At 28.9% G+C, this 16932-nt stretch overlaps 4 protein-coding genes across 14 annotated transcripts in view; 2 read left to right on the plus strand and 2 right to left on the minus strand.

Moving 5' to 3' along the window:
* The window catches only part of LOC145961209 (telomerase-binding protein EST1A), a 101459-nt gene extending 99456 nt beyond the window's left edge, over nt 1-2003 (minus strand). For 5 of the 8 annotated variants that reach the window (XR_014435594.1, XM_083081192.1, XM_083081191.1 and 2 more), the window contains exons 1-3: nt 1890-2003; nt 477-930; nt 62-335 (exon numbers count right to left, since the gene is read on the minus strand). Coding sequence is in view for 7 of the 8 variants with exons in the window: in XM_083081192.1 (XP_082937318.1) it covers nt 62-335; nt 477-930; nt 1890-1938 (777 nt within the window). In the remaining variant the exon portion in view is untranslated. The other 3 variants (XM_083081196.1, XM_083081194.1, XM_083081193.1) reach the window with 3 other exon arrangements.
* A 1835-nt stretch (nt 2004-3838) lies between these two features.
* LOC145961877 (eukaryotic translation initiation factor 2-alpha kinase 1) lies at nt 3839-8071 on the plus strand. 2 transcript variants are annotated; one of them, XM_083082405.1, is made up of 9 exons: nt 3839-4284; nt 4899-5066; nt 5147-5303; nt 5439-5797; nt 5879-6180; nt 6316-6492; nt 6565-6723; nt 6844-6981; nt 7071-8071. In XM_083082405.1, the coding sequence occupies exons 1-9, from the start codon at nt 4215-4217 to the stop codon at nt 7311-7313; spliced, it is 1773 nt and encodes a 590-aa protein (XP_082938531.1). In that variant the 5' UTR covers nt 3839-4214; the 3' UTR covers nt 7314-8071. The 2 variants fall into 2 exon arrangements, with proteins under 2 accessions (XP_082938531.1, XP_082938530.1); XM_083082404.1 differs by lacking the exon at nt 3839-4284 and adding an exon at nt 4291-4423.
* Nucleotides 7796-10325, minus strand: LOC145961878 (divergent protein kinase domain 2A). Of its 3 annotated transcripts, none has more exons than XM_083082409.1 (4): nt 9188-10325; nt 8650-8962; nt 8421-8551; nt 7796-8294 (listed from the first exon to the last, which is right to left on the minus strand). In XM_083082409.1, the coding sequence occupies exons 1-4, from the start codon at nt 9788-9790 to the stop codon at nt 8121-8123; spliced, it is 1221 nt and encodes a 406-aa protein (XP_082938535.1). In that variant the 5' UTR covers nt 9791-10325; the 3' UTR covers nt 7796-8120. The 3 variants fall into 3 exon arrangements, with proteins under 3 accessions (XP_082938535.1, XP_082938533.1, XP_082938534.1); XM_083082407.1 differs by having other exon boundaries at nt 7802-8304; nt 9188-10321; XM_083082408.1 differs by having other exon boundaries at nt 7807-8304; nt 8650-8950; nt 9188-10318.
* On the plus strand, nt 10100-15088 carry Phtf (putative homeodomain transcription factor). The gene is made up of 16 exons (XM_083082403.1): nt 10100-10597; nt 10797-10936; nt 11063-11274; nt 11352-11538; nt 11612-11748; nt 11846-11948; nt 12029-12247; nt 12581-12648; nt 12846-13015; nt 13099-13235; nt 13336-13645; nt 13733-13961; nt 14033-14128; nt 14203-14346; nt 14459-14554; nt 14629-15088. The coding sequence occupies exons 1-16, from the start codon at nt 10557-10559 to the stop codon at nt 14776-14778; spliced, it is 2439 nt and encodes an 812-aa protein (XP_082938529.1). The 5' UTR covers nt 10100-10556; the 3' UTR covers nt 14779-15088.
* The last annotated feature ends 1844 nt before the right edge of the window (nt 15089-16932 follow it).

Here is a 16932-nt window from a genome sequence, read left to right on the forward strand (position 1 = left end):
GAAATTCACTATTAGGAAATTCACTATTATTATATAGTTCAACTTATTTTAATTTACAAACCTGTCTAATTTCGCGTAGATTATCCTTCCGATTCGCATAGTTTCTAGCAGATATCGGCGAATCGGTTCGCCAACGTTCTTCGTTTTCATTGGCATGACGATGTCGTCGGTTGCCCGAATACCGTTTGCTGTTGTCATCTTTGCCCCTGCCTTCATTGTCTCGAACACTGTGATTGCTCGCGCGATTACGATCACTTCTGTGACTACGATTGGAATGAGAATCACGATCATCACTCTCTTCTCTCTCTCGTTCCCATGCAGTATGACTGGGAGATCTAAGAAAATTTAATAGCTTTAAAGTTACAATAATGTAATGGATATGGTCATTGCATTAGTCTCTCAAGTTAGAGGTTACTTTCATATCTTAATCTTTTTGTATCTTACATTGATGGAAACAAAACGCGTAACTATTTTACCTATTAATTCCGTCCTGTTCAGCCAGTGCTTCTTTCACTTTTTTTGGTACATACAGCAATTGTTCAGGTTTCCTATTTTTCTTTTTTGAATCATTCCCTCCTGCTCCTGCACTGATATTGTGTCCAGTACTTTGTACTGGTTCACTATTGCTATTTCTATAGTCAATATGGGTGTTGCCTAATTTTTCAGTTACATTATCGATTTGTGACAGAGGTGGACTATCCTGTGCTTGATTAGATCTATTGAGTTGCGACTGTCTCAAACGATACTGGACAGAGGTTGATCTAGATTTTTCTCGCGAGCCATTTTCATTGTCATATTCATCGGCGGCATTGCTGGATCTGCCTGACTTGCGTAAAGGGCCACTCCCTGGTCTGTATAAGGCCTGAGATGCTCTATTCCCTCCGCCACGCATTCCCGTCAATTTATCTTTCTCCAATTTAGAATTTAATTCTGAAAATAATTATTACAATGTGGTATATGTAAAAATATTATTTTGAATTCTTCACTTCACATAATCACAAATATTTTATTTAAATATTTTACTCATATCTCACAATTGTCATATTTATCACACATATGTATAAATCATTGATGAATAAAATAAATCTTTGTTGAAAACATTTCAATAAAGATATTCAGTGACAATTTTTTGATAAATTAATATATATATTAGATATATATTAGATATATTGCTTGTGAATTATGAGTTTTTATCTGTTAAGTGTACTTTTTGCATTGTTTCTACCAGTTCAATAATACAAGTACAGTACACAAGAAAGAAAGTAAAATATTGTAATACTATATGCAATATATTCTCTGTGTAACATATATATGAAGACTTGCTTAATATTGCATACATTATATGCTTAGATCAAAATATTGACACAAAAGGAGATAAAGAAAACTTTGTGATAGACACATCTTATACATTTCTCCAAGGGTTTCATATCTAAAATTATCTCTTTGGATGTGCAAGTATAGCAAGTATAGCAAAATTAGAGAATTTGAACGGCGAAATATCAACTATTTCTTACAAAATTATATTCAATTCGTTCATGTTGACATTCTCTTGACAGCGCGAGAATTTATCGGACCGTTTATCTTCGAAGGAAAATTATATTTCACGGATTATACAGATCGATGATATTCTTAATTTACTTCGTTAAGCAAAGCCGATTGTGATGGCCGGATTCAATCGTTGCGTCGCCAAACGCCATAAAATAACGCGACATCGCAAGTGCCCGCCGTAACTTATAGGTTAGCTTGTTTAGTGAGGTTAATTTTGCACATCGAGTCTTGCGAGGGAGGTCGACGAATTTGATCCCGAGTCGGGCGCACTAGAGTATCGGCAATAATACGACGTTGACTCGTACGCGATCGCGAGATAATAAGAATTGTCGTCAAAGTACCTTGTGAAAATCCTCCCCACTTTCTGCGTCCTTTGTCGCGGTTCGCCATATTGAAATGCAATCGCGTGAAGTCGTATCAAGATTTTTCTACCGCACTGACGTGAACACGCGACACGCCAACGAACGAAAGATGTCGCGGGTCGCGCTTTCTCAATCACCAAGCGTACGCTATAGTCATTACCTATGCACATTTTCTCCTCATTCAACCTTGTAATTATAAGTTATCATCCACGAGACGCTGATATCAATAGTAGATGTTTCATTTTAAAAGAAATGGATTATCAAACGAAATCGAATGAAGAATATTAAATTTTTATATTAATTTGTTCCTTCTCTCTCAACTTTTAAATTTGTGTATTTATTTCATTTTTAGTGTATTACACAGATAAAAAAATCTCTTCGGATAGAATAGCGTTTAATTGATACCAATTAGGACAACAAATTTTAGTTACTCTTTTATTCTGATTCGAATATCGCATCTTTTTTTTTTATCTTTGAGCTCGTACTTTTATTTTGTTTCATCTCTCTATTTATATCATTATCAGCTGACGAAGCTTGAAAACATCAAGAGATCTCTCAGACGATAGCAGCCATAGTGTAATGTTATACTTGCTCGGCGGCTTTCTTTCGAATTCAAAGAATTCGAGGATAAATAGGCTTCTTAGAAATATTCGTTCAATTTCTTTCACGAACCAAGCAACTTCTTATTCACAATTAGTGTCAAGAAAGTCAATTTCTTTCGATCTTTTTCTCACTTCAAAGCAAATTTATGGAATCACAATATTATATTTTTTTCCGATAAATCGTTACGTCGTTTTGCGAACTCAATCCTACTCTTGTGTATCAACGATACTCTTGATCGATATTTAATATATTCATTATCTTTTTTTAAAGATAAAATAAAATCTGTTACTTCAAAAAATCTCGAGATGTAAAAGCAATGTTTTTAGAAGAGGAAATCTTATAGTACAGAATAGAATAAGAAACGTATAATTTTATATTGTATCAACAATTGTTGGATATAATATCCGATGCTCAGTCATGTCAGCAAAACGTTATCGCATACCATATTTCGTTGCGAAGGTATAGAACTCATGAAATGAACTTTAAGTCATTCTCACGACAGTTTTCTTACGTGACAGTGTCATTCGGATACATACTGGACAATTTTTTATAGAGATTAGTGAAGAATGTTCGATCCAGAATCCATCTCTCAATGTTTCATCGCCGACAATGACGTAAAATCTAATTGAACTGCCTCGTTATTTCCCTCATTATTTTAGCTTCAGCTTTTTCTTTACGGTAAGTTGAATTATATTCATGCGTTGTAATTCTTGTTTACATTGATACATGAAATTATCTATATAAATAATAAAAAATAATAAATATAAAGTATAAAATAATATAATAATAAATGATGATAATAATAACAAATTACCTACATTATATTAATAATTATGCGATTATTTCTGATTGGTGAAAATACTTCGCTGCGCATCAACGGAAATATTATACCTATTCTGGCTGTGATATAAACTGCCAGTACTGAAAATCTATAGTATACGTGACGTAAACTATAGATTTTCAGTACTGGCAGTTGATATCGGAATAACCCTATCACTGGATTTGCTCGTGCTGATTGGTCGATCAAGCATTCCGTAACGTCAAGTGAAATACAAACGAACGCACCCACATCGCTAACTTTTTAAAATGTTTTTTCTCGCGCATGCGCATCGTAACGACGCGATGAAATTCATGTATATATTTATATAAAAAACGACATGTATACATATTTAATATAAAAAGCAATATATATTGCAAGTCTAAAGAAAAGTGTGCATTTAATATACTATGATGCATATTTTTTAATACTGATTTTCAAATTATTCCGAGAAATAGAGGGTCAATGCTCTTTTTCTTACACGAATTTGATGCTTCAAGACCACATTCAATGTGCGCATGCGCTAGAGATAGAGTTCTGAGAAACAATACTGAGAGATCCTCCGTTTGACAATGAAAGGATTCGGAATGTTCGCGAGCATTCGAACTATCTATTTCGTATCTCCTTATGCCAAAATTCGCGAAACCGTCCGTTATTTAAACTTCATATTCGCGGATCTTAAAAGCAGTTCGTCCAAGTACAGGTTAAGTGCGATTGTCGGCGAATATGTGCAAACGTGACGGTCTGTGATTTGCGTTTGCAGTCCGGTAGGAAACGTGTAATTTATAATTTATAATAATTTATAATAATTTGTTGTCACGGGTTCGAGTTCCTGGAACGTTTTCGAGTTCAGAAAAAATTTGAATTTATCGATATCACGTGAAATGGCAGAGAATACAGAGCGGACAAATCATCCTTGGAATACTCTGACGACCCTAACCATATTCGATCAGGGTATATTATATATATATGTATATATATACGCATATAGCATCTATGTCCAAAAGACATTCACAGGACATCTTGAAGATGTCCAATCACCCAAAGATGTCTTTTGGATACCTTTTGGACATCTTTTGGATATGCATGCTATGTGGGTAATTTATAAATCATATATTACTGATTACGTTTTTTTTCCAAAATTTGCAAAGTAACTCATCCATACAGACAAGTTGATTGTTACATTTGAATTATTTATATTTGAATATAAGTTATCTTAAAATTTTGTATTTTACGGGAAATATGGAAAGTAGGTTTTAATAAGAAAAAAAAAATCATCAAAAAAATCAAAAAATATCGTTATTAACGTAAACAAACATTTTTGGTATAAGCTTTTTTTTAAATTGATTTTTTGATTTTATTTAAATGTGAAAAAAGAAATCTTTTAACAGAATGTCGTTGCAATGACTTTCTAATGTATTTTTGATCTATTGGTTTATTTATGTTATATATTGCATTATAAATGTTATGAGAAATTTAAGTTGAATAAAAGTTTTTATAATTGTTATTATCAAAATTAGATTACAAAAGAAATGATATTTAATAATCTTAATTTTGTTTGGAAATAGGTAATAACATGGATTCGACCTTTTGTTCAAATGATAATACTGAAAATTTAACTAATGGCCAAATCACACGAGTAAATCCTTCTTCTGGTGTTATAATTGAATCTCTTGTAAATCAAATATGTTCTATATTAGAAAAGGATAAAACACGCAGAAAAAAGTTATATGATGGTAACCAATCTATAAATTTTTTTTCAGATATATATAGAAATATTTATAATAAAAATTATTAAAAAATAATATTTTTACAGAAATCTGTGATCAGTTGTTTAAATTGAAAATAATTGATAACTCGTACAATATGATGGAATTTGAAGGACTAAGGAAAAAATATCAACATGCTCTTTATCAATTGATTAAAATTGCACATTCTGCGAGTGGAAATGAAAATCCTTTATATAACCCTAGGTACATATTGTGTGTGCTATATTTATAAATTTTGCAAGCATACGCGTGCGCGTATATGTATATTTATAGTAACAGTCACTATATGTTTGTGTATACAGTAATACAACATTAATATTATTTGTTGTTACATTACAGTTTCCTGTCTGAATTATCCCGGTATCGCCGAGAATTTAATGAAATAAGCTTTATTGCTGGTGGAGGGTTCGGTGAAGTTTATAAAGCACGACATCGCCTCGATGGTATCGATTATGCAGTTAAAAAGATAGCTGTAACTTCTAGTCATGCAAATACTTTGCAACAGCATTTGAATGAAGTAAAGACATTGGCTAAATTAAATCATGCAAATATTGTTTCCTACAAAGCAGCTTGGATTGAAGTAGCAGGAATTGAAGTGCCATCATTTTACTGTTCGCCATTGAAAGATCGTAAATCACATAATTTATATACTTCATATTACACTGAAGAGTCCACATCATGTAATTTGCACGATAATGGTAATAGTCTATATACCTTAATAATAAGCAAAATATATCACTTGATAAGAAAAATAACTTGTGCAAATGATATGTGTACAGACATGAAAGTGAAACATCAAAATAAAAAACGTGGGAGTACTGATGATTTTGAAATTAGACAAAATCTTAGTGAAAGATTGGAGGAACTGAATTCATCAATTGAAATTATAGAAGAGCGGGTAGTCGAGGATAATGCAGCAAATTATATCGATGAAACTTATTCATCAGACATTGTATCTTTCAGAAATAGCAAGAAGAGTAAGAATTCAAATGAAACCAAAGATAGTAATAATTATACTGATCATAATTATTTATGTGATGAATCTACCAGTCAAGAAATATATACATATACCTCCAATGAAGTAAGTAGATAATATAGATAAAAAAAAATCAAAATATCATAAGATTATTTATAACATATGGTATTATCTTTAAACAAAGATATATTTATATTCGCAAATGTAGATTTTAATGTTTATCTTGTTATTTATATATAGAATCACCAATATATGGTCTTGTATATTCAAATGTCTTTGTGTGAGCAAACACTTGAACAATGGATGCGCGGTAGACTAAATGCATCACCCGAACCAGTAATTAGGGAAATATTGAAACAAATTCTTTGTGGAATCGATTATATCCACTCTCAAAGTGTCGTGCATCACGATATAAAAGTAAATATACTTAATTTAATTAATGTCAATTGATAATATATTCTTTTGAAATATAGAATATTTATATTACAGCCACGTAATATATTCATTTCAACATCAGGACAACTTCAAATTCAATTAGGTGATTTTGGTTTAGCTTGTCCATTAAAATCACAAGGAAAAAATCATTCTGCTTGTGGTACTCATATGTATGCAGCACCGGAACAACTACAGGGAAAATGTGATCCAAAGGTAAATGAGAATGAGAATAAAAAAAAAACCGATGAATATTAAAGTAAATAAAGTATTTTAATATTAATATTTATATAACATTTTAAATTTTAATATTAATATGACATTTTTTATTTGTAGAATGATATTTATAGTGTAGGAGTTGTTCTCATTGAGCTTTTAATTCCTACACAAACTCAAATGGAATTGAGCTCTATAACTCGTTGTTTAAAAAATGGTTACATACCAAAAAGTCTTCCTACAGAGCGACATAAATGGGTAAGTCTTAAATATATTGAATTATGTTTATTATATTTTGTTTTATATTTGCAGATATATATCTTATATCTTAATTGCTTTTTATTTAGGCACAAATGATCATACAAATGGTGCAAGAAGATCCTGTCAAACGACCATGGACAAAACAACTTTTGCAAAGTTTAAAGAAAGATGAGGATGTAACAATAGCTGAATTGAGAAATACCGTTGGGATATTGGAAGATGATATTCGCGATAAGGATAACACAATTCAAGAATTAGAAAAAAAAATCGCATTATTAAAAAACGAAGTAAAGATGCTAAAAGATCCTCTTAAAGATACAATAGAGTAGACTTATGTTAAAAGGAAATGAGAGATGCCAATGGTAATTATAATTTTTTTTTAATTTTTAGGAAAATGATAATTCATTATTATGTACATGATATAATTTAATCAATTCTTAAAATTAATTCTTTGCTGATTTTAACTTTTTAAATCAGTTTTTTTTTAACTGCTATATGGATACCATACATTTGTATAAAATAATTTTTACATCGACAGTTTTTTGTTTTTTTTTTTTGAAAGTATTCATTACTTACATTACTCAATAATCTTAGCCAATCATGTTTTAATTATGAACTATTTGACGTTATTAAATATTAACCATTTAATATATGACAAAGTAAGACTGTAAAATAATTACAATGACGCCTATTAGATAAGTCAAATAGAAACAAATATAAGAGTGTAAGATTGTTATGCAATATGAAACATTTTTTATGTTACTATGAATATAGTATTAATTACATATGTACAAACATTTTTTTATTATATTTATTAAAATTCATATACATAAATATATACAGATCCATCAATTATCATTAATTATATTATCATAAATATAGATATTGAAGTAATAAAGAAAATAATATTAGGTTTAGTTATCTTATTCGAGCTTAATTGTGATATTCTTGTTTGTAATTTTATTATATATTATCAGAAACTATTTTTTAACTAATGATAATATATTTATATAAGAAATTATTTTGTACTACTATAACAAGAATTATATAAAATTGTATTCGATTTGTATTATATGATTTAAGCTAATATTGTTTGAATTATTTTATTTCACTATTTTTGTATTGAGATGATTCTTCTACAATTGCATCCAATGATGCCTTGAGTTGCTGGCCGAAAAATATTCTCGAATTGGTAGAATTAGGAATGGCACATTGTTGTAATAGATATTCAATATTTGGGTATCGCCATTGAAAATTAACAGGTATATCGTGAAGAAACCCGCCAGGAAATAAATTTTTACTTGTTGAATCTAACAAAAGCTGCAATTATATATTTTCTATATATATTTCAAATATGAAATATATTTATGTACTATTTATACAATACATGTAAAAAATATCCAGATCTATAATAATTAATGATATAGAGCAATTACCTGACAGATTGCATAATAATTATGATCGCTTAGATGATGATTACAAATATCTTCGGCGGAAAATGCAAAACAATTAGAACAATCAAAATGCATCGTGTTTTTTTGTAATTCGTGCCATTCTTCCGGTATATCTATAATCATTATGCATAAATGAATATATATAAACTTTATATCTCCTTATCTCAAATTATGATATAAGTATTTTTGTAATAGGAACAATTTATTCTACCTTTTTGAGAAATATTCTTGTCAACAACAATTATATTTTCTAAATCAATAAATTTAGCTACATTATTATAATCAACAGCAATATTATCGGCCGATACATCTGTTACATAAAAACCGAATTTTTCATTTTTGAAAGTAAACATATGAGCGGCATTTAAAAGACTCGATGCTATTTTTGCTCTTTGAATCCAAGATTTATCATAATAATCAGAAAGTGGTAGACCAATATATTCTTCAATAATAATTCGGCCACATGCTCCAAAATATTTTGGCACTGGCCATTCATTTTCTGCAGATAATATCTGAAAGAAGTGCTAAAATAATTTAAGATATATAAGTGTATCCTTAATTATTTATTAAAAAATAGTCAACATAATTGACTTCTTTATAATTTAATAGAATTATCTATATATAATTTTATATGTATATAATTGTAGTATGTATATAATTTTATATGTATATTTATGTATGTAATTTTGTATATATATGTATGTGTATGTATGTATATATATAACTTTATATGTATATTTATAATTTACCTGAAGAATTAATGGCTCTGGATTTAAAGAAACCAATGTCCACAGATTAATTAAGTATTGTGTAGGATCAATATATTTATTGTTAAGATAAATATTGTAAAACAAATCATCCAAATGTTGTAATGTTGGACAAAGTCTCAAACGACTAGAATCATCTTTAGAAAAATCAAGAGTAATTGTTTCTTTGATATAATTATAAAAATCTGCTACATATCTGTCCAATAGAACATTTGTACAAGGATATTCCAGCTGGAGTTTTTTACACAATGTAATGTCAAATGCTTTTAATTCAGAAGATTGCGCCAATTTCTTCAATACTACCTTTCTTTGATTATATGTTGCAAAGAACACATTTTTAACCCCAAATAAGTGAGAAATTATTGCATTAATATCGTGCCATAAGAGATTTATTTTATGAATATCATGACACATAGAAATCCCATAACACGCTGGACATTTATGTTGCTCTGTCAATTGTGTTACAGAAGGGTACAAGCTTTGTATAATGATATTTATTTTTAAAACCAGGGTACAAATGCCAATAAATAACAATATCTTCCATTTTTTTAATTTAAAGATATTGCGTATATAATATAGGATCATGGATTCGATATATGATCATGATTTTTTTAGCTGATTTTTCTATGAATATGCATCGTGCATTTTTTTTAAATACGTACTTATAAATTTTGTATTTTTCAACATCAACACAGTTAATTACTGTTACGGTTATTTATTGGCAAAAAAGAAAAGGAGTTTAGCCATCAGGTACATGCCTATTAGGCTAATATGTTCACAAAACAAGTAATACACTTTTCTCTTAAGTTTACTTTACAACGCAGGAGTATGTACGGTACTCCCTTTACTGTTACGGTTTCGTGATGTTGTCGGTGCTGTCATCTGAAATTTTCGCTATTCACTGCCTGTCAGCCGCCATCTTTGAGGAGAATCGCAACAAAAGAGACCCTCATATTTTTTTTCTTCATTTCTCGAGGATAAAATCTCAAATCGAACGATGATTATACTCCGATATATTCCGTCCACTTAGATCTGTATGGATTGTGCTTTGTTGTGCGTCAAATCGTTTCGTTTTGCGATCACCTGCAGTCAGTCCGATTTCTTTTGACGCTGACAGATGATGACGATGCGAAATTGTTAAAATAGCTGTTTACACGAACCAAGTGCTGAATAAAACCAAAAATTTAGCTTACCACTCGATATCGTCGATGATATAATATTGCTCCAACATTGCTTATATGATATAATATTATTTCGATTCCGTATAAAAATTTGCGGAAAATTGCATTTCAATTCTTCGCAGATTTTTGCAAATCTCTACTGCAGCCAACAAGTATTGCAAAACGCTGCAATGCGTTTAATGAATATGGGACTCAACGAATTGGTGCATTGGTAAGAAATTTCGATCATCAAATTAATTTAATTTGACATTTTTCATCGTCGCCTTAAGTTCTGTGTTTAATTCGGGAATGTTAAATTAATATTACATCAAAAGTCTTTAGAAAATATATATAGAAATAATCAATCATCAAAAGTCTTTCAAAAATATATGTAAAAGATCAAATAATAAATAAAAAATAAATTCTTCCAGGTATCAAAAAAAGATTGGCACATATGATAAACAACAATGGGAAAGAACCATAGAGCAATATATTCTCGATGGACTTACGCATATTCCAATGAGAACAGCAAAACTTAAAACAGAATTAATTGATGTTGATCTTGTTCGTGGTATGTTACATAGATATTAACAATTATATAAATATATACATATATACACAGAATATTATTATATATTATTTTGGTGTTCTTCTTGATAAGCATGTATATTCATCTGTGATGTATTAATGTATATAGGATCTTCATTTCCAAAAGCCAAACCAAAGCATGGCTTGTCTACGGTAGCTTGCCTAGCATTTCAGCGACTTTTGTTCCTTCCATTGTACAAAAAGTGGTGGATACAGCAGACAAGTTATCGCATCTTCCTATTTTTCTTGTTACTATATAGCTTACAAGCAGTCAATCTTTCCTTGTATTACATTTATGTAAACAGGGAAAATGAAGCAGAAGTATGAAAACAAAATATTTTTTATATTTTAGAGCATGTTGCATTACTGTTCATCCTGATTGTCATGTTTGTTTACAGATTGTATCAATGTCAGAAGTTTTAGTACCTGTCGTTATGATGTTTGTTCTATGTATTGTTCATTCCCATATTGTATCAACACATTCAGGTCCTACCATGTTATCTAATCAATCCAGACAACGAATAACAAGACGTTCTCGACATGTTAGATGCAGAAATGGAAAGTCTAGACATAGACAAAATTTACGTAAGTATGCAATAGTACAAAAATACTAATTTATTTTTATAATGCACTAATATGCAATAAATATTCATTGAAGGTATACATAAGGATTCAAAATCCTCTCAAGATATTGCCTCTGAGAAAGCAAGTATAGGAAGTGAAGAAGTACTAACTGCAGTAAGATTTGCTAAAAAGGTGGTAATTGAGAATTCTTCAATTATTAATCAGGCTCAAGTGAGTACTGATTGATTCAAATTTGTGATAGTTTGAAACACGTATATCTGTATATGTATACACACACAATAAGCATATATATTTTCTATTGTAACAGGAATCTGCAAATGCTCAAATAGTGTTTGACAAAGAGGCAATAAGTACAACTGGAGAGAATTCCAATCCTCCAAACGAGAGTTCAGCTAATATTGAACAGCCAGGTAATATTATTAATATTTATTTTCTGTAAATTTACATATTTTGAAACTCAAGTGTCTATATTTCTCTATATCTCTAATAGAAAATATACCAGAAGAACGCGTGGCGAATATACATCAAGATGATGATGGCTTTGAGAGTTTAAATGGTAATGTTTCTAGTGATAATGACAGAGTAATAGGTCAAGGATTGGTGCAAGGAAATAGATCACGACAAGGAGTAATGCGACAAAATAAAGACCGCACGTCATGGTCGGAAGATAGCACTAGTCAACAAGTTTCACTTCCACCAAAACACTCAGGTTTGATTTACAAGTATACGCTTGTAAACTAGTTTGTAAATAAATAATTAATATTTTGCAAAATTAATTATAATATTTTATTTGCGAATTTGAATTCGTGGTGACATATGCAAAGTTATATAAAAACATGTAATTTGTTAAATTTGTAAATACATTTAATGCTTCTTTCGATTTTAAGATTCATATAATATTCCATAAAAGCATATGAATGAGAAGTATTTTTATTTGTTTTTATATTTAGTTGCATTTCGAACCGCTAACACGCTTTAATCTTTGTTGGAAAGGTAAAAAATGGAGTAATAGCTAAATCATCGTTTTCCACTTTCCACGCAGCACCCGACCCATTAAAAAATGATGACAAGTTTACGGATACTAAAAGCAATATTCACAACAATAGTGAGGTATATTTCATCTATTTTTTATATTTATATATTTTAATATTCTTTAAATATTACTTTCCTATAATTGCATATATATGTATCTTAAATAAGTCAATTTAAGATATTTTGTTCTTATTCTGTCAAGAGATATTTACTTTGTTTTATTACACATAGTAATGTTTAATTTGTTGATTCTGTTATTATTGTTAATTTTCAAGGAGAAAAATGCACCATCAAAAATATTGGGCTCAAGAGAAGCACGACAGCAGTGCGAGAGTGAAGAGGAAGGCGAATGCGAGGAAGCTACAACGCATCATCTCACAGAGGCAACAACTTCAGCTACAGAATGGATGGGAGTAACAACCAATAGCGACGACTGTAGTTACAGGTGAGACTTAAATTTGATTCTTTAATGAGTTATAGTTTTCAATGATTTTTTATATAGCTTTTTGCGAAACGGAATTATTGCAGTTCAGAACTTGGAGAATCTGATTTAGCAAGTGAGACCAATCTTAATTATGGAGAATTTGTAGAACATCCCTTTTCCTGGGAATTTGAATTGCCGCCTTCGATATTACTAAATTCTACTTGTACATCATCTGATCGTGGTTAGTAATGACAAATTGCATATATTACAATTAGGTGATTCATTCTATAATAAATAAATATAGATTTAATAGCCCCTAATTTATATCACTTTGTTTATAGTTTCATGTACGATTTGGACGCGGCGTGATATCAAGAAAGCTGAGTTGTCAGTATTGGACATTAGTTCAGCAATCATCGCCAGAGTCGAATCTATGCCGGAGAGCATGAATTATTTTTACGGTGGTCTGATACTTAGCATCGCACTGTGTCTAATACCGTCAATAAAACGATTGAGTGATCATATGGGATCGGATAATATTAGTAATGTATCTGTCAGCCTATTACCAAGTGATATGATTCAAGTGAACTTGGAAACTTATACCGATGTTTTGTGTAGAATAATTGGTATAGCATTTGGAAGCATTTTCTGGTAAGAGAGAACATCTCATTTTAAAGTATCTAGAAAATTAATAGTTACTTGAAGAATGAAAACCTCTTTAAACTGTTTCTTTCTTAGGGAACGAATACTAATAATTATTTCGACATTCGAGCGACTTATGCTGTCATGCTTTTTATTTTTCTTACTCGCAGTCGCGGAACGCACGTACAAGCAGAGACTTTTATATGCTAAATTATTCTCTCATTTAACATCGTCTAGACGTGCGCAAAAATCCGATTTGCCACATTTTCGTTTGAACAAAGTACGCAACATAAAAACGTGGCTGAGCGTCAGATCTTATCTGAAAGTAAGATACTAAACGTTAACATTTTAAAAACTATAATTATATACATGACATTATACAATTTCGCGTTATAGCGAAGAGGTCCGCAACGATCTGTGGACGTTATTGTATCGGCGGTATTTATTGTTACGTTATTATTGCTGTCATTCGTAAGTTTAGAATTGATTAAAGTAAGTATATTACACAGATTCTTTTTAATAAACTTTTTTTACATTTTTGCTTTCAACAATAAATTAAATTTTAGGATCTTGAAAGCCTACATTCGCGATACAACGTCGAAGCATTATTCTGGAGCTTCTCGCTTGGAATATTTATATTACGATTTATGACGTTAGGGACAAAAATCAACAAGAAGTACAGGAATCTCTCAGTTTTGATAACCGAGCAAGTAAGTTTTACAATAATACATTTACATTTTTATTCTAGATTTTTTATTCTCTTCCTCTCTCTCTCACACACACATACATCCACTGATTTATAATTTTCGGTACAAATTTCAGATTAATTTATACTTGCAAATTGAGCAAAAGCCGCATAAGAAAGAAGAACTTATGGTCGCAAATAGCGTATTAAAATTAGCGGCTGACTTGATAAAGGTATGCATTTCTATTGAAAATTTGATAAAAAGCTAATATAAACGAATTAATTAATTCAATGGGATGCTTTATAGGAATTGGAAAGTCCATTCAAAATCTCTGGGCTTTCAGCTAATCCGTATCTATATACTGTTACTAAAGTAGTATTACTATCAGCACTCTCAGGAGTACTGTCAGAGTTGCTCGGTTTCAAACTCAAACTGCATAAAATAAAAATAAAATAAAGCAATTTAAAATGTAGTGTATATCAACAGTCACATATATTTTATTTGTCAACTTCAGATTGTCTGTTGAATTTGAATTATTTTTTTTGGAACAGAAATTATTCTGTTCTTAATTACTCAAACACTGACAAGTTAAATTGCTTTAGCTTATTAAATTTTGGAATCATATATAAGAAAATCTTATTTAGTTAGTCAAATTGATAATAATTTAAAATAATTTACTTTTATATATAAAGGTACTCAATATACTTTTCTTAAAAATAAAAAAAAGAACACTATATAATAAAGTTTAATTAAATATTAAATTTAATTAATTAAAAATTTTTACTGAAAAACATTATCATATCTGAAAAAAGTGACTTTATTATACATCTACTTTTCTCATATTGGAAGATTGAATTGACAAAATAGTTAATATATTTCATTAAATTAATTTCTCATACTCGACTAATTTAATTTAACACTAATGATATTATAATAGATTTAAGCATGACAAGGCAATACATTTATTGTATGCTATCAAAGCATTAATTAACCTATAACTTTCTTTTTAAGTTAATATAGCAGTAATAGCATATTATTACTATGGCATTATATAGCTTGGTATAATATAGATTGTATAAAAAATAATTCTTACACTTAACAAGCTGTATAAAATATTTAAAATTGTTTAAATGTACAGTGTAAATATTAAAAATGACAATGATACGTGCTCGAAAAATTACATAGAGAATTCTATTCTTAAAAAATTATTTTATTTATTTTTAAATCATAAACATTTTTTAACATACATATATTTTTTTATTTATTGTTATTATATTGAATGTAATATTGAATAAAATTGTAATACTTTTGCTATATGAATGGAAAAGATTCAATTTTCTATATTTTTTGTATTTGTTTTGTAGTTTAACTTATCAAAGTTGGTAAAATATATTTAAATGAGCATGTTTGTCTAGTTATGATAATAATACAAAGTGTAATCAGATAATTACATTGTATATGTGGACATAGAATTTGAACATTTGTCATCGGTTTTAATAGATATTTTAGAACATATTTAAAATATATATAATTGTATGTTTCAAGAATATATATAAAAGTTGAAAAATGTATGTAAATATCATACATGTTATAAGAAAGACTATATGAGAAAAATAGTACCTGTGCAATAATAAAAAAAATTTATGATATAAATTATTTTTCAAATTATCTAAAAACTTATAACAGTATATATATATATATGAAGTAAAAACATTTACAAGAAAAAACTTTATTTCTTAAAATATTTTTTATTCAAACTTGTCTTAAAAGATATTGTATGTATTTCAATTTACAAGTTAGTCAATTTTAAACATAGTTTGTCTTTCTTATCTTATACTATTAATGTAAGAATAAGGAAAGAAAATATAGAAAAAATGGTCAACTATTTCAAAGGCCTTTATACACATATGTATGTATGTATGTATATTCCTATAATGTAAAATTTAATAATATGCATTATTTAAGCATTTGAAAATGTACTTTGTGCTAAATAATAAACTCTAAATTCGATTAATACTCTTGCACAAGTAATTTAAGTTAATAATTGATACAATAAGTTTAATGAAAATAAATTGGAGCAGTGAAATAAATATGCAACTTTTTAAAAATGAGATTGATAATTTTGAAATTATCAAAAATAATGAAAAATAATAGTTTTACCTAAGAATAATCTAGTTTACATTATAATAAATTATACCATCTATTGTAAAATAAGAAAGCGATGTATCTTTGCATAAAGAAAATAATTGCATGCAAAAAATTGTAGTAAGCAATGACGCAAATCCATAATTTATAGTTAGATAAGAAATTCTAATCTTTCTTTTTAATTTTTTTTTATTTAGAAAACTGCAAATATTTAAATAACTGTATCGTATAAAAATATAAAATTCGAAATCGATTGTATATATAATCTTTATTTTTGTCAATGGATTAATAATCTTTAGTGTAATTAATCATACATGAAAGAGTAAAGATAAAAGGAAAAGAAATCGAGAAAATAATGCTTTATATAAATTTATTATAAAATGTGTATTTTGATTATTAATATTGTTAGAGAGAGAGAGATAAATAATAGCAATTTAAGATAAGAAAAAAAGAAAATATATATTT

Source organism: Camponotus vicinus, unplaced genomic scaffold, assembly GCF_025532165.1.
Source record: "Camponotus vicinus isolate PSW18456_S1 unplaced genomic scaffold, iyCamVici1.0 SCAF_11, whole genome shotgun sequence".
Taxonomy (NCBI): domain Eukaryota; kingdom Metazoa; phylum Arthropoda; class Insecta; order Hymenoptera; family Formicidae; genus Camponotus; species Camponotus vicinus.